The sequence below is a fragment of the Choloepus didactylus genome, chromosome 5 (genome assembly GCF_015220235.1).
Source record: "Choloepus didactylus isolate mChoDid1 chromosome 5, mChoDid1.pri, whole genome shotgun sequence".
In the NCBI taxonomy this organism is placed as follows: Eukaryota; Metazoa; Chordata; class Mammalia; order Pilosa; family Megalonychidae; genus Choloepus; species Choloepus didactylus.
This window is the reverse complement of record NC_051311.1, coordinates 163,141,119-163,164,113: the sequence shown is the minus strand read 5'-3', so window position 1 is coordinate 163,164,113 and position 22,995 is coordinate 163,141,119. Positions and strand designations below refer to the sequence as shown.

The following is a 22,995-nucleotide window of genomic DNA, read 5'->3' as shown; positions in this document are numbered from 1 at the left end:
AATCTAATCAAGGGTAGTACCCACAGTTGGGTGAGTCACATCTCCATGGAAACAACCCAATCCAAAGATCCCAACCTAATCAACACTAATACATCTGCCCCCACAAGATTGCATTGAAGAACATGGGGTCTTGCAGGACATAATACATCCAAACCAGCACATTCCACCACCTGGTGATGAGAGACAGCTCCACTGGCCACTCAGGGAGAGATGGGGAGAGGGTGATGGGTGGGTGTACACCACATCTGGAGGCTGCCATCCTGTGCCTAGGGGGCAGAAAAGCAGACTAATTCAGATGAAAACCTTGAAAACTCTCGTTCTCCCTCTGGTTTTAGCAATCTGGAAGGGACAGATGCCCACCAAGCAGGTTTTCTTCAGCACATCAGGGCAGGTTGCATATGTAACATAAAGTGGAACTGTTTTGTTTCTTTGGGTAAGCAAAGGAAAAGAAACTATCTGTTGGTGTTAGGTGAAAAATATTGTCCATGTATTCATTTATGCGTTTGTTAATACAGGTTGGCTGAGATACAATGTGGGATATTCACAGATTGGTGCATTCATCATGACAATCACTCTTAGAGCATTTTCATCTCCCCAGAAAGAGACCCTGTTCCCATCAGCTGTCACACCTCATTTTTCTCCTACTTTCTCTCCGTGGATCTGTTTCGTTTATTCTTCAGCCTGCGTATCAGTTTAGAGCCTGTCCTGGGCAAACACACCTCCTGGGGGCTTCCAGGTAGATCCCTAAGCTGGCCTTGTGGGGACCAGGCCTTCCCTGGTTCTTTGGAGCCTGCAGTTTGGGGTCTTCTTCACACCCCACCTTGCATTCTGGAGCAGGTGGGGCCACCAAGATGGCCATGTCCCATCCCCTCTCTGTGGGACTCGGCCAGGGGCCATCAGTGGCCAGGCTGGTGGGGCCGCAGGCCTCTGTGGGATGAGGTGGGCCTTTGGTGCCCCTGCCATGGGGAAACACATTTGTACCTGGCTCAGTCCTCCCCTTGAAGGATCCCCCAGGCTGCAGGGAGGCAGTAAGAAGTCCTGAAATAGACGAGAGCAGGTCCCCACACAGCTGAGTCAGGGGGTCAGGGATGACATCTGGGGAGAACTGGGTTTTCTCTGGTGCTTGTAGGATGCTTAAGATTTTGATCATGGGAGGAGGGTGGGCTGGGGTTTCTGGGAAAGAGATGGGTTGTTTGGGACAAGGAACATGGCAGGAGGGACAAGTTCAGCAAAGGCTCCAGGTAGAGAAGGTAGCACTTAGGGGTGCTGAGGTGAGGCACACCTGGTGAAGCGACGGGACCAGGAGACACTGTGCGAGGGGTCAGTGCTGGGCACAGAGGCCTTGGTGCCTGGCCCGGGCCTCCTCTCATTTCTGAGCAGTGAAGGCTGGTGGGGGCCCCAGCGTGGGAGATGATGAGCCCTGATGCCTGTCCCAGATGGTGCAGGTGAACTGGAGCCCAGGGGACACTGGTACCCCTTCACAACCCCCAGGAGACATGGGGAGACCCTCTCTGACGGCCACACGGAGGCTAGGAGGGCATCTCGGGAGGATCACTGGGAAACCTGTCTCCATCACAGCCATCAGGCTAGGGCCACATCCTGGGTGACTCAGGTCCAGGCAGAGGACAGATGGTACCCTCATGTCAGGGGAGATAAGAAGAGTTTGATAACAATTGGCTTATTAACAAAGGTGGGGGAAGGGTGGCGGGAATCCACAAAGGCTGCTATGTATACCCAGGGGGCAGTTCAGAGTGGAAAGTGTCCCCACCCCAGGCCTTAGGGGGAAAGGGGAGTGGGTACCAGAACATGGAGACCGAGAGAGCCACCTGGAAGGAGTCATGATCTTTGGCCAAGGCAGCCAGCCTCAATGAACACGCCCAGAGGAAGCCAGCACTCTCCTCACCCCCATCTCCTTTGATGGCCCCCATTGGCTAAACCCAACCGGAAGCAGAAGAGCCAGGGAGCCTTCAGGTAGGGTCCTCCAGCCCAGCCTTCCAGGGACAGAGCAGGGTGGGGAAGATGCCAACAGAAGATGCCCAGCACGTTCCAGTTCCTGGAGGGGAGAGCTGGCCAGTTGCCGTTGGCAGCAGCCACATGAGGCAATGGGAGAAGAGCCTCTCTGTGACCGACTGTGCCACCCAACTTGGTCTTCGGCTCTGGCTGGCTCTCCAACATCAGTGGCTGGTCCTTTAATGAGACTAGTCCATGGAAGATGTTGTCCCAGCCCTTCTAGAAAAGTCTACCTCCTCAGAGCCTCAGAAGAACAGCCTTGGGATGAGTGAGGGACACCTGGAGGGTGTAGGAGATCAGGGTTTCTAAATTATTTACGAGGGCACGTAGTTGGCCCCTTATGCTCACATGGCAGTGTGGAGGTTTTGGAGCCTCTTCTAGCCAATGGAGCCTTCTGCGGTGAGACAATTTCTTTCATCTTGGTTTGGAAAGGACTTTTCTTGATATTGTTGTCCCTTTAAATGTCCCAAGGTATAATATCTGACCCTGTCATGAGATTCTCCATACAGTAACACCACTTAGCTATACCCTTGCCCCCAAGATCTAAATGAGTTTGGGATTTTGGTGGAGAATGGGATGGAAGGCACTTCCTGGTCAAAACAGCCAGATGAAGTTTGGGGCCCTTGCATGCAGAGTGTGTCATGAGGTAAGGGGTTCCTAGGTTGGTACACACTGACATATTTTCCATCGATTCATAGCAAAGTAAGCCTTCCTTTAACCTCAGCAAAACAAGGAACTTTTCTAGACTTTGTCTGTTTGCCCTCTGGACATTTCGGCATGTCACACAAACCTCAGAGTGCCTCAAACTATTGCAAAATTACTAGGCCAAATACCAGCTGGGTTAATCAGTTACTGAGTCCCTGACTGGAAGTGTAAACTTACCTAAATAGACCAGCTTTTTTCTTGTGATGGCTTTCTCAACCGCTTAATCTTTAACTATTTAAATGCTTTTGTTCCAGTGTGATTTTTTTCTTTGAACTGAGTAGCAAATCATAATGGCAATTATAATTTTTGTGTTTATGCTCTATAGTATCGATTGCAGTTAAAACAACTTATGTCTCTACCAATGGATGCCCAATCCAAGCGTAATTCCCCATTTGTGCAGCAGCTGTGACTAATATTTAGAAAAGCTGCCAGGTATGCTGAACACACATGGGATTTCTAGTCACCCAAGTTGAGTTAGAGACCTGAGCCCACCCTCACCAGGATGTGCCCTTCAGTCACTGACTTTCTCCAAGCCTCAGTTTTTCTACATCATCATCATCATAATCATAATCATCTCACAAGGGGTGATGGGAAGTTGACATTCAACTCAAGCTGCAAGACTTTGCAGACTCTGCAATGCTGAACACATGAGTCATTATTTTGGTCTCTTGTTACTGGCCCTGCATTTCATCTCTGGGACATCTTCAAAACCAACTTCTATGGGGGACAAATGATTTTAGACTTACCACAGCTAGATTCTGCAGCACACTACCATAAAAACTCCCAAACAGTGATGCTGGATCTTAGGACCACCTCTTGCACAAGAAACAAGACTCTTTGGCCACCGAGGAATCACACAGCCTTGGTGTTACCCCACGTCTCCACCCAACAGACACTTATGGAGCTTCTGCAATGTAGCAAGTCCAGTGCCAGGGAGGTTCATGGGTTCGTCTATAGTCCTTGCCCTCAGAAACTCACAGAATATTAAAGGAATGCAAGCTGTCACGGTCGATTTCAGTACAGTGAGGTAAGAGCTATATAAAGCTTAGCCCAGGGCTAAGCCCTGACCCAGCCCTGACCCAGCCCCTTTGGCCTCTTAAGAGAGTACTTGAACTGAGTCTTGAAGAAAGTGTAGGGATTAGCCAAGGGGAGGTAGTGGGGTGCTGGGTGGGGGAAGTTTCAACATCTGCTGAGGTGGTGGTGGTAGATGCAGTTTTAGGTCTGAATTACATTGGTTTAACCTTCGAAAATCAAATCAAATTAATCCTGCATTCCAGGGATAAACCTTACTTGGTCATGACATAAATCATCTTTTATTTTTTGTTGGATTCAGTTTGTGAAAATTTTGTTAAGAATATATGCATCTGTGTTTGTGAAGGATATTGTTCTCTAGCTTTCTTTTCTTATAATGTTTTTGTGTGGTTCTGGTATCAGAAATACTGGCTTCATAGAATGAGTGGGGAAGTAGTCTGTCCTTTTCAATCTTCTGGAAGAGTTTGTGTAGAACTGGTAGTATTTGTTCCTCAAATGTTTGGTAAGGGAAACCTTCAGATCTGGATTTATTTTTATTTTGTGGAGAAGTTTTTAACCAAAATTCAATTTCTCTAATAGATACGGGGTTATTGAGGTTTTCTATTTCTTATTGAGCGAGCTTTGGAAGTTTGTATCTTTCAGTGGAAAGTTGTCAAATTTATTGACATAGAATTATTTATACTATACCTTTGCTGTTGCTCCAATATTGATAGAATCTATACTGATTTCACCTCTCTCATTCCTGATGTTAGTAATTTATGTAGTCTACATAATTTTTTTTTCCCTTCTGATCAGTGTGGCTAGAGGTTTATACACTTTATTGATCTTCTCAAGAATGAGCTTTTGGTTTTATTGATTTTTCTTTATTATTTTTCTGTTCTCTGTTTCACTGATTTCCACTTTGATCTTTATTATTTCTTTTGTTCTGTTTGGTTTGGGCTTACTTTACTCTTGTTTTTCTGGTTTCTTGAGGTTGAAGCTTAGGTCTTTGATTTGAGCCATTTCTTCTTTTCTAATATAAGTGCTCTGTGTTATAAATTTTCCTCTAAGTACTGCATTAGCTGAATTCCACAAATTTTCATATTGTATATGGTTTCGGTTTCATTCTGTTCAGATACTTTTTTAAATTTTCCTTTGATTTCTTGTTTGATCCAAGAGTTATTTGGTAGTGTATTCTTTAGTTGGGGATTTCTCAGCTGTCTTTCTCTTACTGATTTCTAATTTAGTTCTGCTATAGTCAGAGGACATACTTTGCATGATTTGAATCCTTTTAAACTTCTTGAGACTTGCTTTATGACCTGTATTCTGTGTGAGCTTGAAAAGAATGTGTATTCTGTCCTTGTTGAATGGTATGTTTTATGAATGTCAGTTAAGTTGGTTGGTAGCATTCTTCAAGTTTTCTACACACTTACTAGTTCTCGATTTATTTATTCTATCAATTTTTGAGAGAGGGATGTTGAAATCTCCAGCTATAATTGCAGACAGAACTTCTTACAGATCTGTCCACTTTTTGCTTCTTTTATTTGAATGATCTGTTATTAGTTGCGTAAATGCTCTTGCCAGATGAAGACTGTCAAGAGAAAGACGGCATACCCAGGAGAGTTCTCTCTCTAAAGGATGTTTTAAACTCAGCCAAGAATCTCTCTCACTCCAGAATATTCACGATTTCAAATGAATATGCTGGTGAAGGGCTTTTGTGATGGATTAGATCTGGGTTAGGAAAAGGATCCAAGATGATTTTAATAAAGAGTAAGAACACTAATGATATCCATAGGTTCTTTGTGGCCATGATAACAGCCCTTTTGAGAGGGAGCAGTGTGAGAATCAAAGTTGCCTTGGATGAGAGGAGACGCTCTTGGAGAAGGTGTCCATGGTGTCCTCTCAGCTGGGCACAGGGCCTTGCACCTGCAGGTGCTTGGTGAACTCACAGCCATGACTTTGGACCTGAAGGACTCACAACCAGAAATCATGGTGTAATGCAAGGCAACGTGAGAAGAGAACCAGGAGATTGGACTTCTAGACCTCGCTCACCTGGACCAGCCTAGGGAGCGTTGGTCCCGCTAATGAAACCACGTCTTTTCCTACAAAGCATGGAAATAATCCTCTTGCTTCCTCCTGGAGTTAATTTAAAAAAAAGGAAAGAGCTATTATAAAAACTTTGGTAGATTTAGGTTTTATAATGGGAAAATGGAGGCACCAGCATAGCATTTCAAAGAGCAGACTCCCCGAACGTCACCTTTGTTTTCTCTTCTTTGTGGGGTGGAGTGCTTTCCATTTTCTGATGTGTGTCTGTGCATGGAAAAATCCCGATGGCCTGCACTGGGCTCCTATCACATTTATAATCACAACAAAAAGTAGACTGTTGAAAACACAAGGTTCATGACTACATGGAATGGCTTAGCCAACCCTTTTCCTGGGCAGTGCTCGTAGAAACAAGGGAGCTCCTGTTTGTTGCACGCTCACTGGGCACCAAGCACTCAGCACCCCCCAGGATATTCCATCCTCACACACATCCCCACGGGAGAACCATCCTCCATACTTTGCTTGTAGCCCCAGAGTGGCGAAGTTGTTTGTCTCCTGCGTGAGGCTCAGCTTTGACCTTGCCCTGTCCCTGGGCTCTGCTGCCTCTCAGAGATGAAGCCACCTTGGACCCTGCTCACAAGCCACTTCTAGTAGAGGGAAGAGCAAAGAAGAGGTTGCACAGGAGCAAAGGGCATGCAAGACAGATGCCATTTGGGCCTGGGATGGTTTAGAGCTGTATGTACCCCAGAAAAACATCTTCTTACGCTTAATCCATTCCTGGGGGTGTGAACGCATTATAAGTAGGACCTTTCGCTGAGGTTCCTTCAGTTAAAGTGTGACCCACCTCAATCAGGATGGGTCTTAATCCTATTACTGGAGTCCTGTGTAAGCAGAAAGAAATTTGGACAGAGAAAAATCCATGAGAAGCAAGAAACTGAAATTCAGCAGAACCTGGAAGAGAAGACAGATACCAGGAGAAGCTTCCAGGTACCTTGCCATGTGGCAGAGGAGCCAAGGATCGCCGGCAGCCAGCCCCAGATCACCACAGTCTTCGGGGAGAAAGCATCGCCTTGATGAGCCCTTGATTTGGACATTTTCCCAGCCTCAAAACTGTAAGCTAATAAATCCCCATTGTTTAAAAGGAACCATTTCATTGTATTTGCTTCAGCAGCCAAGAAAACTAAAACAGGGCTGCTGGGGTGTGCTGGGCGGCCAGAAAGCAGTGATGATCCTCACAGTGGGGCTGAGAACAGCCTCATGGAGGAGTGACGTCTGTGCCAGGTCTTTCCACCCTGGCAGAAATTCTCACAGAGAAGTGGTAATTCTTGGGTCTGGTCTGCTGACATGTTCATCTAGACTGAAAATCCAAATACCACAGCTGAGCTTGTGCAGCTTCTCACAGGTCACATGCCTTCATTTTGCATTGGTGTAAACATTCATAAATTTATACATCAGTGTAAATATTAATTCAAGTCTAGGAACTTGTAATCTCCTGCAGCCATAACTCTTTACAGGGAGTTTTTGGCAGAGGAGGGTGGGGATCCATTCCCAGCTTCTGGCCTCTGGCCGCAGTTTCCCACGCAGTTCTGCAGAATACAAGAGAGTAAATTTTGCAGGGGTGAGATCAACCTGCCCATCACAGCAACACGGGTTCACCTTCTTCACCAGTGGGCATGTTCACCTTTTGAAAGATTATTCACATTTTGCTTTCTGCCTGCAATACTGAGCAAATCCTGGCCTTCAACTTAATTGCCTTAGATTCTTAGAATAAGAAATAAAGAACTGCCAAGCAGTTACCCAGGATGACACTTTCCACTGGAGAAGTCCCTTAAGAATTGAATGTCCAGTGTCCAGAAACTTCACTGCCCTTCCCAGTTCACTACTGTTTACCCCAATATTTTTGTCCTGGCTGACGGCTGTTGGAGAAACTCTGTGTGTTTGATCTTCCTTGTTTGCCCTCCAGTCCATTAACCCCAGATCCCATGATTTGGTGCTGCTGCCCCAGTTGTGACATCACCATAACAAATCACAGACCTCCCCGAGAACAATTCAGACTGTGGTACAATAAACTGGAGGTAAAACAAATGCTATAAGTGTCTCGTTCTTTTACTTTTTAGGGAGGAGGAGTGCAATGAGTGGCCAAGTATTTTATAGAAACACACACACACATACACAGAGGGGCTTTCCAGGTTAGTACAGACTAAATACATACATACAGATATTCCTGCGTGCATATATTCTAATTATAGCCATTGAATGTTCACTCCCTGTTTTCTGATGAAAATCAGGGATAATGGTTTCAGTTCATTGAATTCTTTGAGTTTAAAATTAGGATTTTGCCTTATGGGAGCTTCAGTATATGAAGACCATACATCAGAAGCCGGCCTTAACTGCAATGCATTTTCAATTTAGAAAGGTGGCAGGACTTTTTGAATGTATTCTCTGCTGAGTGAGAAGGGGAGGTAATCTAATTGAGAGGGGCAGCAGTGACCTGGGGAGGAGGGTGGAACTGGAAAGCAGCTATGGGGCCACATTGATGGGACTTGATGTTTCTCAGTGCAGAGTTAGATATGGAGGAATTAGGGAAAATGGAGCGGTCGTGGTTGGTGCTCAGTTTCTAGACCAGGAAGCTCTTTTGCACATAGTTAACCTGTCACATGCTTTGAAAGGCCACTTATAAAATTTTTGTGCATAATCTGGAGACATCTTTACATGAAAATGCCAACGTATTAATCCCACCATGATTGTGGCAAGCTGGAAGTCTCCAGCGGAGACCAAGAAGCTGTCCGCAGCCTCACGTTGTCCTTGTCTTCTGTTTGCGAGCGCAGCCCTGGCCGTGGTGGTGTGCTGTGAGAAGGTCACAAGACGGGCTGAATTCATGCAATGAGTTGAAAATGGTAAAACCGAAAAGGTTTTCCCGCTGCCACTGCCTGTGGCTTTGTGGGCAAGATGAATGCGACGGACCACGTGTGGGACGTGGTGGCCACGGGACTGCCCTCCCATGAGCGGCTCCTCAGCAAGTTGATACTTAGAGTGAGTGACAACAGCTCTGAGTTCTTCCCCCATCTCGTAAGTACCAGCTTTTGGTGTGTCATGCAAATTCTCTCTTTCATGATAAGGAATATTGGAAAGCTGTGAATTAGTACACCACGGAAGTAGAAGAAAGCCCTGGGTAAAACATTAGAAATGAGACCTCCTACTGGAAATTCTGCATCTCCTCCAGAAAATCAGTATGTTCCACCTGAAATACAAAACAGGGCTGAATATTCTACAGTGCTAAAGCCGGATAAAGATGGGGTCCCTCTACTTGATGGGGTCCAAGACAAAGAAATCCCAAATAAACATGATGCTGGAAAATTTTGCCAAGAAGTCCGGCCAGTGCACCCTTCTGTCATCAGCTACAAAGAAGCACTAGGGTACTGCCTGTTAGCTCTTGATGCCATTCCAGGTGTGCTTTCCCTTCTGGAAATGGACAGTTCATTTCTTGATGACAACGAACGTGCTCCAGGCTAGCTCAGAACGCAATGCCTAACTCAAGACGGGCGTTCTGTGTGGGTCAACGGCATATGCTTTTGTGCACACTGGTGACAACTCTGAGCAATCAATACCATCCGTTAACTGGAGAAAACACATTATTGCGAGATAATGTGGACCCACTCAGAATCTTAGCACTTCTTTGCTTCGGAGCTGGAGACAATAACTCCATCCTCAAGTTTGAACAGGTGCAGGTGTTGTTTCTGCACCTGATAAAAGGAATGGATGTATGTGGCTACCTCCTAGCCCGAGAAGGGCGGCTGCAGGACATGAAAAATCTCAGCTGCCACCTTTTCATATAGCTCCATATTTCCAGTAGTGACTGCAGTTTTCAAACTGAGCCTGACCATCCTTCTCTATATGTCTCCGTCCTCCTCCGTCAGCCAGGGAGGATGGAGGGAGCACTCTGTGAGACCCAGATGTGGTGCGACTTCTGGGACAAAGAACGCTATTTTATAACTGAGTTCTAAAGCTGAAAGCTCAAGGAACAGACACGTGTTTTGTCTGTGATATTGCGAATGATTTGAAAGGAGTGACCCATCATCCCCGAGCCAGGGCAGGTCCTCCCCCCAGGCAGATGGCAGTGTGGGCTGACCCTGTCTGAAAGCATTCCCTCTTCCCAGAAGTCATCACCCTGGGCTGTCCAAAACTTCCCTGCTAACCAGGCTTCCTCCTGTAATGTCAGTAATGCCTTAGGCTGACGGTTGCTGGTTTGCAGTGCAGTCTTCCTGTTTGCTAATCTGGTGACTTGCTCAGGAGTCCAGGCTGAATCTGAGAAGCAGCTGTGACCAACGCATGAGACAGAGGCACACCTGGGGCAGTTAACTAATAATAAAACTGCTTTTTTGTACAGTGGGGGATATCTGTCGATTCTTGAAATCTGTTGATTTTTAAAGTGCTCTGCCAGCTTTGCAGCATCAGCTCACGGAAAGAGGCCTGGTGCCTGCTGGCTGAGAGCATGGTGCATCTGACGACAGATGTGGGCTGGTTTCCCACAGTCCGCTGCCCAGCCTGCTGGGGTCCACCTGGGACATCCAGGACAGTGAGGGATTGTGGAAGTCATCACAGATAAAAGGAGCTTAGAGTGTTCAGCTCTCAGGAAGGGAAGGTTTAGGAGAGATGGGCTTCCAGCCCTCCGGCTCTGCTGGCTGGTCTACGGAGCAGCCAGAGGACAGAAGTAGGGGCAGTGGACATACTTGATCCAGTGTGCGGGAGCTTTTCCAACCACTGGGAATTTGGAGGCTGGGTGAGACAGATTTGTGATGAATGTACCATCCCTATGAGTTTTCAGGTCACAGTTGGATAGCTGCTTAAGGAGATGCTATAGAATGAGTTCATTGTTTACCTTGGAGGCAAGATGATCTTCTTAAAGCTGCTTCTTGAGATTCCAGTATTTTGAGGAATCCTTCAAACCAACCAGGGGAGAGCCCTGGGGGTATCAGATCTAACCCTGGAGAGGTTTGGGGAAATGTGCAGTGGGTCACACCCATCCATAAGGGACACACACGTGAGGGACACTCAAGGGGGCAAGAAGCTGGAGGTGGTGGGTCCAGGTACACATGAAGGCTCTAACTCACAAGGGAAAAGTGGGAAATATTCTCAAAGGTTCTGTTCTTTAGACTCACTCCCAAAAATGTGGCATATGGAGGGTTTAGGCTATGTTGTGCTGCAGTAACAAGCAGCCCCCAAATATCAGTAATAAGAATCAGCAAAGGTTCATTCCTCTTTTTCATCACATGTTTGATGCAGTTGAACAAGGGTGGTGGTGGGGGATTGCACTATAGTGTCGGGGGCCCGGGCCGTTGGATATGGGGGATTCCTCTATTGCCACAGCAGGAGAAGAGGAGGCTGGAGGTTTGGGCGCTGACCTTGGGAGGCTCTAGCCCAGAAGTAATGCCTGTTACTTCGGTTCACATTGCATAGGCTAGGCCAGTCACATGGTCTTGCTTGTCTTTATGAGAGAGGACTTGTACAGTCCCCTTTGTCCCTGAAAAGTGGAGGAAGCCAGTCATTGGAGCATGAGAGCCTTTAAGAGAGAAGGGAAAACCACAGGCATTTGTTCCGGAGGATTCAATGAGCTGGAGCATGCCAGGAGGTAGTCTTCGGGCTGTGGGATCTGACATTGCCCCCACCCAGACACCCCTGAGGTTTCAGAACTCCAGAGAGCGGGGGTGCTCACCCTTGGGAGTGGACAAGGGGCTGTTCTGGATGTTTTTTTAGAGTGCCTTATTCTCAATTGAAAATAACTTAGCAAAGGAATGGAACATGGCACAATTCTGCCCCAAAGTTAGAATTTAAGTCCTGCTGACTTGGGGGCTGAAGACCCTTTGTCTGAGCAGCTCTGAGTGTTTGGAAAAGCCCCTTTCCTCCCTGCCCTTCCACTAACAAGAGGTGGTTCTCAGAGCAGGGGGTGCCCACCAAAGAGGGGTGTGGGCACCTCAGGAGACCCACGAGATAACCCAGTGGGTTTGGGAGGAACAGATCGGAAAGTCAATAGCAGTGATTTATTTCTGGAAATAGACTTTCCTCATATTTGAAAAATGCATTGGCAGTGGCAGACTCCCTCGTATCACTTCCATGCGGGATGGGAGGCATCCAAGGCAGAGCAAGGACAGAACTTCCTCACACATTTGTTTGCTTTGGTGACCATGCTGCTGGTTATAGTTGTGGCTTAGGGGTTGGCTGATTTTATTAGTGCAAAGTGACCATTCTGCGCTCTCCAGGGGGGGTGACTGTAGAGTCATTTAGAACATAGTAGTTCACCAGTGATCAGTGTCAGAGGGTCAGGGAGTTCTCAAGTTAGGCTACTTTTTGTTTTGTTTTGTTCTGTTTTGCTCTGTTTACCAAAAGACAAGTGTTCCAAAGGAGTGACCTTTCCTAAGATTCCAAGGAACTGTCAACAGAGTGCCTTCTGGTAAATGATTTCTAAAACATAAGCACATGTCACCTGTCCCTTAAAGTCAAAAGTGAGGTTTTTGATATGAGAAGGGAAATGGCTTTTGGTATTAGACATTAGGCTAGAGAGAGAACATTTTGAAAGTGAGTGTTTGGTGTGTATCGATTGTGATTTTGCTGACAGAAGCAATGGGTAGCAACCACAACAACCTTCTCTTAAAAACATTTTAAAAGTTCCTGGCTATTTGAAAAAAATCTTATAAACAGAGAACTGCAGTGAATTTTCATCTCATTTGTGAGAAATGATACAATACCACTTCGCTTACTTCATAAGAATAATTGGCATGGGAAAGATGGACATTTGTCAGTCAAATTTCAGCAAGACCTTTGCATTTGTGGGCGGATAAAAAATGCATGAAGATTTGAGAAGGACAGTCAACTCTAGTAACCATTAAATTACTTCCAGATATTGAAATAACTGAACTCAAATCCAGATTTTTTAATCCCAAAGTCATGAACCAAGATCTTCTTATAAATGAAGCCTTGTCAATTACATTGCTCTCACTAAAAAATTATTAACATTAATAATATTTTTGAGGGAGCAAAAAATTTGGTGCCATCAATAAATAAAACCATTATAATTTTTATTTACTGTTTGTTTCAGCCTATAAAATCTTTTGTGTGTTAACATACTAACAAATAGTTCAACTCATTAACATATGGAAAAATTATCAATTCAGTTAACTAATAATTAGCATATTGACAACTTATGAATTACTTAACATAGTAACAGATTATTGGTACATGTAACAAATAGTTAACATAAATTAGCAAATGATCAATATAATATATTGGTAAATTATCATTAACAAATGATTGATGTATTTAACATATATATTTAACAAATACATTTAACAAATAGTTGACATAAATCAACAAATGATTAATAGTTGATATAAATCAACAAACAATAGTTGACAGAAATCAACAAATGATTAATGTAATTAGCATTAGCAGATTATTAACATTTGACAAATAATACCTATCAACAAATGATTAGTGAATTTAACATATTGGCAAGTTATTAACATTTGACAAACAATACAAATTAACAAGTGATTAATATAATTAACATACTAACAAATAACTAATATATATTTGTTGTGGAGAGGCACATGTCTAGAGGATTGTTACTGACAGAAATGTGTGAGGGAAAAAGCCTTGGAGAACTCCGCTGGGAATTGTTGGCTTCCAGACTTTTCCAAAAGCCCGAGTAAGACACTGAGTTGTTACTGATCGAGGCTCACTGCCAGCACCTGCAGTTGACCTGCACCCCCAGATCTGAGGCACTGAGCCCGTCTCCTCCGTTGCATTCTAGAACTTTCTTCCCTGGCACTGGTGCCATCAACGTCCATTAAACTGACCTCAGAGTCAGCCCTCAGCTCACAGCCTCCTGGTCACAGCCTAGGAGGCCAGGGCTGATTCTAAGCATACACCTCCTGGGTTTTGTTCTTTTTCCTTCTCTGCTGACCGTGAATCCTCTTGAGAAGAGCAGGATAAAAGCAGTAAAGAAATCGTGGCAGTCAGGCTCCCCGGTAACGTCTTTTGTCGCTCGGCCTTGTTTTCCCAGCACACAGCCCCGAGGGGGAGGCCAGCCCAGCCCCCGCTGCCCAGCCCTGTCTGGCCCGGTCCCACAGCTGCCCCTGTGTGCCAGGGGTCTGCTCATGCCTGGTTCCTGTGGTCTGAGGCCTTCTTCCTGCTTTCTCTGGAAACCTCAGCCTCTTGCTTTCAAGTGGTTAGAACCACGATGTGAAATCTGGCATAACGTAAATCAGCCAGCTCATCTGTAACAACAATTCCAGGCTACACGTTTTGAGGCTTACTAGATAGCATGCCCTACACCTCCGTAGCCACTCGAGAAGCACCCCAATGAAGGGTGCCTCTGAAAATGGGTGTTTCCATGCCTGTTTTACGATGAGGGAACTGAAGAACTGAGGGGTGAGTGCATTCTGCTCACATCACCCAGCACTCTGTGGCAGAGCTGGGACACACACAAGGCGTGCCAGCTTCCAAGCCATGCCACAACGCCTCTCAATATGCACCCGTTTTATGATGTGCAAGAGTCAGCGCCTCTGTATTTGCTGGAACACACTCAGCAATGTCCCCTGAGCTCAGTACATGGGCACACATAAACCGGGCTCCATACCTGGGTTTTGGGCCAGGAGCACGAGTGACAAACAGTCCTCCTCGTGGCCCATTTCTGAGTGCTGGTGTCCCCAGGATGCTGTGCTCAGAGCTCCCTCTCCCGCTTCTCACCCTCACTGGTTTAACCAGCTTCGGCAAGGTCCTACAGCCAAATGGGAACCAGCCGGGATTTGAGCCCTGATGCTGCTCACTGTCCCCAGCCCCCTTGCTCCAGGGTGCTGAGAGTCACATGCTCTGCTCACCTCAGCTAGCCCTAGATCTGCACTCTTCAAGGTCCATTAAACTTCTTCCTTGTCTCAGCACCCCATGGAGAAGCAAGCTCCCAGTGGGGGCAGCAAGAGATTCTAGAGGGACCTAGATTCTAGCCTTAGAAAGAACCTATCCTACCTTGCCATGGGTATTCCAGGTGAGGCAGAAGGCAGCGCCCGTGCATACCCTGGGAAATATATCAGGGGCCACCAGGAGGCTGGTACAGCCTGTGCAGGTGTGATCGAGCCACTGAGACATCCCCAGAAGGCACTTTGGGTGAACCATGGACACAGTGGGGAAGCCATGGTCTGTCCTTTGGAAGTCCGAGCCGACTGGGGTAGTGCCTTACACAGAAGCCCGTGGGTCCTTTGGTGCCCTCTGTCTGGTGGGGGGTTTAGAGAGGAGCCTGGGTGTTCCATGTGGATGGTTTGAAAGAAGCACGTGGTGCTGAGCAGCCCAGTGAAATGTGAGTGGTGACAGGTGACTGACGGGCCACCATCTCAACCCTTCCTCAGGCCGAAGAGGAGCGAGATGACATGGAGAAGGTTAAACTGGACAATAAGCGGATTCTCTTCAACCTCCTGCCTGCCCATGTCGCCCAACACTTCCTAATGTCAAACCCCAGGAACATGGTAAGCACCTGGCAAGACCTCCAGTGTCGGGGAGCCCCACCGTGTCGGAACCCAGCAGGGAACTGGGTGGACTTCTCATTAGTCAGTGGGGGTCACAGACCTGGAGGTCCCACTCACCTCTGTTCCCTCATTAGTTCTCTCTCTCTGCTTAAAATTGCAAATTTTCTGACCCCGTATTGAGTGGATCAATGGTCCCTTCTCTGCCACCCCTGCCATCCACTACAGCAATGCTGACTCCAGGCCGCTGGGAAAATTTCTGGGTTTTGGGTGGCTAGGGGCCATGGTGTGAGTTTCCTTCTCTCCTTAGATGGTGGGAGGGAAATCAGCCGTCATTATCTCCATGAGTGAAAAAAGGGGTTTTAATAAACCACCAATGGGGGTGGGGTAGGGGCACTTTATTTCAAGGCAGGCCTGAAAATTTCGGATGGTGTTTCCCTTCCCATATGCATAATTATTGCCAAACATGCATCTTAAAAAATAGAACATGCCCGCTGTGGAATGACATCTTTGTCCATCTGTTAGAAGCATCCGTGTCTCCATTTTCTTATTCATTGTGCTCAGCATGGTTTGGATTGCTTGTGACTTCTTAATAACCCTCAACTGCTGCAATAAAGAGGAGTAGCTACCTGTAGTGCACAAAGCAGATGCCTGAAAGTACCAGTTCAAAATTGAAAAGATTCAGATCCATTTTTTTAGCTACTCACGGCACAGATAAGACCCCGAAGTTCAGGCTTGAATGGCTTTGGCTGTGGATATTTTTCGGTACGGATATTTAATCCAGCCATGCTTTGGAACTGTCCTGGGCACATTGCTTTTCTCAGATGCAACTCTAGACACCAACACAAGGCAGTAGTGTAGAGGCAATGGTGTGGCTTTGGACTCACTCCCGAGTCGAATCCCAGCCTGCCACCTGTTAGCTGTGTGGCCTTGAGCTAGTCGCATAACCCCTCTGAGCCCTACTTCCCTGATCTATAAAACGGGAACTGATGCCTTCCTTGGCAGGGCCATTGTACGGGTTGAAGTATATGGTACAGGAGGACACCACCACACAGCACCCGCAGAGAGGTTCAAGTGCACAGGGACCCCTTTGGGCTAAGCAAACCCTAACTCTCAAGGGCCGGCCTGGCCGTCTCTTCATATTGCACCTGGTTATTTGGGCTTCCAGGACCTCTATTACCAGTCATACTCTCAGGTGGGCGTCATGTTTGCCTCCATCCCCAACTTCAATGACTTCTACATCGAGCTGGATGGAAACAACATGGGCGTGGAGTGCCTGCGCCTCCTGAACGAAATCATCGCAGACTTTGATGAGGTAACGTCCATGCTCCTGCCCTCCTAAAGCCCAGACCCGCTCAGGTCCGGGTCTACCAGGGGGCACGTCTGACTTGGTTGCTTGACCAGAAAGTCCCGTTCCCTTAATGAAGCTTGAATCGTGGCCTACAATCAGTCACATTCTCTACGTAGGGAACTGAGAAAAACGCACATCCCGGGGACGCACACCCACCCATCATGTCTCCCTGGGAAGCCCAAGTTAACTGTCACAGACGGAGAACATGGTCCTTGAGGAGGTGGGAGCAGAGAAGCCAGGCATGTCGATCGGCATCTCCTTCATGTTACAAACATCTGGGCCAGGATATGTCTGTTGCCGGGGCTCAGTGGCTCTGTCTGTGAGGACTGGACTCAGAGCATTACTGGACCCTGGGTCATTCCCTTTTCCCTTTGTAATTAGAGACGTGGCCATTTTTCTCCTGTATGGCCTGGAGCTTGGCTGTGAACAGGGTGGGATGTGTTTCCATCACTTCCCACCTTGCCTCCTCTTTCATGGTGTCTTGGCCGAACCTCCTGAGCCTTGCATTTTTCAATTCAGTCCCAGGACACCCCGTGCATTGCCCCCCAAAACAAAGAAGAAATCTGCTGTTAAGAATGTGTTTGTCGCTTCTGTTTTTGCTCATGTGGCCGGTGACGGCGGTAACTTGTCTAAAATGTCATGTAATGTTTAACAGTTTTATGTTTTAAACAAAGCTCATGGAGAAAGACTTGTATAAGGAGCTAGAGAAGATCAAGACCATCGGAAGCACCTATATGGCGGCCGTGGGGCTGACGCCCACCGCGGGGGCCAAGGTGAGTGCTGTCCCGGCCGCGGCTGGCCCGGAATGTTCTGTGATCTGAGAAGCTCCCCTTCCCTTCCTCCCCCACTCTCTGGCCTGAGTCTGGACCCTGGGATTGGACCAACGGAAAAGCCTGCAGATGATTTTATCAGTGCAGCTCTCTCTCCAGATCAGTCTCCCAGGAAAGCTCAACCCAGAAGGCAGGTTCCACAGGGCTTTCCTGATCTCTCTCTCCCCACTGCCCCTGTGGGGCTCCCCTCCACACTCCCCAGCCCTCCCAAGGAGGAACAGTTTCAGCTCAGTGATCCTTGGGTTGCTCTGACATGCCCCACGTTGGGTAGTTTGGTTGAAGTCATTGGTGAGGTGAGTAACACAGGAGGAATCAGCAGAGGTATCTTCAAAGCCTTCGGGCATGATTGCATCAATCCTCCAAGCTCCATGAGGCCCCTGGAGAGGCCAGACACTGGCCTTGCCTGCCCCTCGCTCGGCAGCCCTCGCCCCTTGCCCCTGGTTCCCAGACTCAGCGCTGTTGGAAACAGTGAGTCGTTCAACTCTATTAGCTCAGGACTCTGGCCACCTAGGAATAGGCAAGCAGCAGGTGGCTGGCCTACTTTTTTAACATTTTGCACTTACTTAAGGCAAGTGCAAAAAGATCACTCTGGCCGTGGGGCAGCAGGATCCTTTCAGCAAACTCGGACTGAGCACCCCCTGCCTCTGGCATCATTGTACAAGGCTAACGAAAACTAAAACTGGTCCTGTTCTCGCAGAGCTTACATTCCAGAAGCACTTCAGGATCCTTCTGGGTAAACCACTGCCTTTTCCCCTCTTAAATGACGACTCATCCTCCCACCTGCCTCCTGAGTACAGCTGAGATGTCGGCAAAGCACAGCGTGGGTCAGGGGCTCTGGGAGCAGTGAGCTACCCCACCACAAGCTGGGTGACGGCAGACACCTGGTGGGCAGTTTGTGATGACTTCTGAGCATTCTGAAAATGTGACTCTACAAGAGCTTCACTCGAGAGGATTAAACCTGATGGAGTGAGCCCTTCTCGGAAGGACAGGGGTGGAGCGTTGACCAGAAGACAAGAGGGGGGTGGCGGGGAGGGAAAGGGGCAGCCAGCAGGGGAGCTGCTAGAGCAGGCCCAGGGGTTGCAGCTCCAGCCATGCTCCAGGTCCCAGGGGCCCGGCTGCAGCCCTTGGAGCCTGGCAGGGACTTGGAGTTGGTGGAGATGAGGACCTTGAGGCAGTGGTAACTCAAGCCTTGGGGTGATGGGGCCGGGGAGACAGACACACCCTAACTAAAAACAGCATCTTCCCATAGGTTCTGTTGACATCCACAGGAATGGATTAAAAATAAGAAACTATTTTTCTGGGGTGCATCTTCCAATCCCCAACAGACAGTAATCTCCTTGGACTGAATGATTGTAGATGCTAATTCCATCTCTGAAACTCCTCTACACCATCAACAGGGCCAGTGTTTGACCAGACAACTGGACCCATAACCTAGCCAAGTTAACGCATTAAAATTAGCCATCATGGGCTGGAGGAGTCAAACTCCAGTTGGCTCACAAGCAGAACCAGAGATTCCTTCAGTGGACATTTATTTAAGGCAAGTGCAAAAAGAGCAAATGGTGGCGTAGTTCCTTCTAATCTCGCCGCCACGGACTGCTTCTGCTTACTTGAGGATATGGTGCACGTGGCTTTCTCTCGTCCTGCCTTCACTTAACATTATATTTAAACCTTTTTTTTTTTGCTGTAACTTTATGAACATTTTAATGGCTGCATAGTAATCAGCTGTATGAAGGCACCATTGTTCTTTTAACCAGTGCTGTTTCTTGAACATCAAATTCTGACATCTTTGTCCAGTGCCTTAGCACGGAGTCCCCAAAGGACACTAGGTTGAAAATACTTTAAAATCCCTCATGTTTTATTTTCAAGATAAGCTCTAGATGACATCAGGACTCAAGATGTGGAGTTCAGCAATACATGTCACACCTCCTCCCACGAGCTGAATCAGAGGCCCGGGGATAAAGCGGATGGCCTTTATCTCCGGGAACTGGGATGCCAAGTGGAATCTCTGCCACCAGCAAAGAGTGCATCCCATTCACATGGATTTTGTTTGGTGGGAGAGGGCACAGAGGAAGGACTGCTCAGCTCCTGTGGGACCCTGTACAGGTGGACTGAGATGGAAGGAGCAGCAGGTCAGATGTCCTTTTCTACGGTCCTCCCCAGTTCCCAAGACAGGCTGTCAGGGGTCACCAGGAGGGATGCCAGGCCAGCAGGCCTCTGGTCCAAGTGGGGTTCCTCTTCCAGGGTTTCAATGCTTCTCAAGCACTGAACTGGGAAACTGAGGCAGCAGCCATCCATCCAGGCCAGTCCTAAGACAGGCCAGGCTCTTCCTTTGTGCCCCAGGGATTTTGCTGAAGGTCAGCAGGAATGGTGACCGCCATGCCTGCAACTATGTGGTCACACTTTAGGATACTTCCTGCCCCTGCCTGTGTGACTCTGGGGGCCTGGGTCCTGGAGGACAAGGAGACAATCCTGCTGTCACCGAGGCAGATGTCAGGAGCCATCCTGCAAGCAGGGAGTCCTCAGAACTCAGCCAGAACTAGGTCTGCCCCTGGAGCACTCAGAGGCAAAAGGTTTTTTCCAGGGGGGTTCCCTTAAAAAGCATGTTGCAACGTTAGTTTTGAGGTAAAAGCAAAAAAAGAAGCAAGGTAGTGGCCTAAAGCAGAGAAGCATGTTGTCTGAGTGTTTGCACACAGGGCTGTCTCAGCCTTGCTGTTCAAGCATCTCAGTTGCTCTTGCCCCTTCATGTCTGTGGATGTGGATGAAGCAGAGAGTAAAGGAGAGTGTCTTCGCCTAAAACAACTGGAAGAGGTGGGGGCTGGCCCCTCCTGCTAACAGCTCCATTTCCATTTGCTCCATCCATTGAGGAAGAGGGAAAGGTTGCAGGTAACTGAGCTCAGCATCACCCAGCACTGGGTCACCCAAAGTCAGCTCCCTCCCGAGTCTTCGGAGCAGACGGGGCAGGATGCAAAGCCATGGGAGCGGGTGCCACCAGGCAACCTTGGTGGGACAGGGCATAAGCTGCCCATGCAGAGGGGCCACCCCGTGGATTAACAAGAAAAAGCCACAGCACATATTGGACCCATCCCTGGAGCTGCCACGCCAGAGCCTTTCTCGGCCGGAGGAGTCAGGGTGAGAGGAGGTGAGAGCTCAAGCATGGAGATGCTCTGCAGACACAGGTTGCCTGGGAGACAAAGGCCCAGAGCTCACACCCAGGACAGCTCCCCAGCTCCTCTCCTCACCCCCGCTGTGGCCTCAGTTTCCCCTCCTGTCATTGAGGAAATTGAACTGCAACCTCTCTGAGGACCTTCTCAGCTGGCACCTTCTCTCTGTCTATCCCCTGGAGCATGCATGACATTCAGAGCTGAGCCCTGGCTTCTGAGAACATTGCATCCTCAGCAGACACACAATATACACCAGGCATGAGGTGTCTCAGTTTGCCAGGACTACTACGGCAGACACCACAGACCGGCTGGCTCCAACAACAGGAATTTATTGCCTCACTGTTTTGGAAGCCGGAAGTCCAACATCCAGGTGTCAGCAAAGCCACTTTCTCTGAAATCTGTAGCCTCTTGGTGGCTCAATCTTGGCCTCCATTTCAGGCCATCTGTCTTCTGCCTCCTCCTCTGATTTCTACAGACTGGCCCCAGATTTCTCCCGCTTCTGAGGACTCCAGTCATATTGGATCAAGGCACACCGTGATTTTCTGTAACTTCAACTTAACAGGATCTTTGAAGATCCCATTTACAGTGAGTCCACCCCACAGGAATGGGGGTGAGGACGTGAACACGTATTAGTGGGGGACACGATTCAGTCCACATGTGATCTTCCAGGGCACCTGATGCCTTCACCGCTGGGTCACGCCTGAGCTGTTGCATTCACCCAGCCACGTTCCAGCCATGCTTTGTCCCCCTACCCCACCCCTGCCAGCTGACTGCTGTTACAAAGGTATAAATGATCCCATCTGCATTTGAGGCTTATTTTTTTAACTGTATTAGGAAGATGCAGGGGTCACGCATTGGGAAACGGACCCACATCTTTATATATTCATCCCCTCGCAGGAATTGTTGGCAGGAGTGAAAGAGACAGACAGCCCTCCCCGCAGAAGCGTCCTCCCGACCCGGGAGGGAGCAGACGCACCCCCAAATCCAGAACGGGGCTCGGCTCCTGCCTCAGGGTGCTGTAAGGGAGGTTGCCTGATAGGGCTCCTCACACAGCTGCAGGGGTTCTGTGTGCCCAGAGGAGCAGCCAGGACTCGGGGGTTGCAAACTGGAAAATGCATCCTGCGTCTGCAGCGCGCGCCTTCTGCTGGGTCCGTGCTAGGAGCGCCGGCTACCCGGTGGGGCTGGGTGCAGTTCTCGCGAGAACTGGTGCATCCCTTGCCCGCGCAGGCCATCACGCCGCCTGCCTGGTGGAGGCATCCGAGCGTCAGCCCGCTCCCTGCCCATGAACGTGACGTTCCTGCCGCGTGAGACGTCCCAGCCGGGCCCGCCCTGAGCGGGAGGTCGTCGGGCACTTGGGGGACCGACATCCGTCTGTGCTCCCAGCTTGCCAGCAGCGGAGGCCCGCCCCCGGGTGTGTGAGGGCGGCGGGGTTCAACTAGGCAACAAGCTATGGCTCCAGCCAGGCGTACACAATGGATCAGTGACTTGAGAAATAAAGGTGTGTGGACTCAAATGGCAGCTTTTATTTATGTATTTATTTTTGTAGCTCATCCATTCAGATGCATGTGTGGAATTATAATGCCATGTTCAACCTCAGACTGAAATTTGCAGACCCTCTCTGCTGTAGGCTTCCCTGGCTCCTGGAGAAGGCCCCAGCCACTGTGGCCACTTTGGGCTGTGATGCCCACGTCCCAGGCAGTTTAGACAAGGGAGCAGCTTCCCCTCCATAGCAGGGTTATGACAGTGTTTCCTCCGGCCTAGTCAGACCACCTTTTATTTTATATGCCAAGCAGCAGAACAGAGGCGCTTAGTCGCTTAGGAGCAGGGGTGGGGGGCACACACACACACCAACACCCAACAGCCCCTCAGAGCATCCCTGTGGGATCCTTCTCTGAAAGACAGTTGATGAAAGCATCATCAGTTCTCCACTTTGAGGACAAGTAAGATTTCCCCAGTAAAGAAAATTGAGAAACCTTGACATCAATGAAAAAAGATAATGCTGAAGTTGTCATTCTTTCACAAAAGAAAGGACCTTTCAAAATCCCCACCTTCCAAAAAAAAAAGAAGACAGGCTCTCTATATCAAGGCCCGTTGTTTCTGAGGAGGGCGATTTAGGAGCTTTCCCCACGTGTGTGCCAGTATCCACTGCACCATCCTCACCCTGGGGAGGGCCAGTGAGGACGCTGTCCCTGAGCAGGAATTGGAATGCACCTGTCCAGTCTGTGCGTGTGAAAGGAAGTAGAGGGGCCCAGTCCACAGGCCACCCAGACTGGGGGAAGGGTGTCCTGCCCCTGCCCCCAGAAGTGGTGGAGCTGTGGGCAAGACTTCCCTCTCATCTCAGTGTCCTACCTGGACACTGTGGGTTATAAATG

At 48.5% G+C, this 22,995-nt stretch overlaps 1 protein-coding gene and 1 pseudogene across 2 annotated transcripts in view; both read left to right on the top strand.

The window, feature by feature from the left end:
* The window catches only part of ADCY1 (adenylate cyclase 1), a 225,425-nt gene that overhangs the window by 182,546 nt on the left and 19,884 nt on the right, over positions 1-22,995 (top strand). Inside the window, exons 15-17 of one of the 2 annotated variants that reach the window (XR_005217080.1) lie at positions 15,168-15,284; positions 16,450-16,596; positions 17,288-17,405. Coding sequence is in view for 1 of the 2 variants with exons in the window: in XM_037837223.1 (XP_037693151.1) it covers positions 15,168-15,284; positions 16,450-16,596; positions 17,307-17,405 (363 nt within the window). In the remaining variant the exon portion in view is untranslated. The remainder of the gene's footprint in view (positions 1-15,167; positions 15,285-16,449; positions 16,597-17,287; positions 17,406-22,995) is intronic. The other variant, XM_037837223.1, reaches the window with a different exon arrangement.
* On the top strand, positions 8,719-9,605 carry LOC119534802 (annotated as a pseudogene).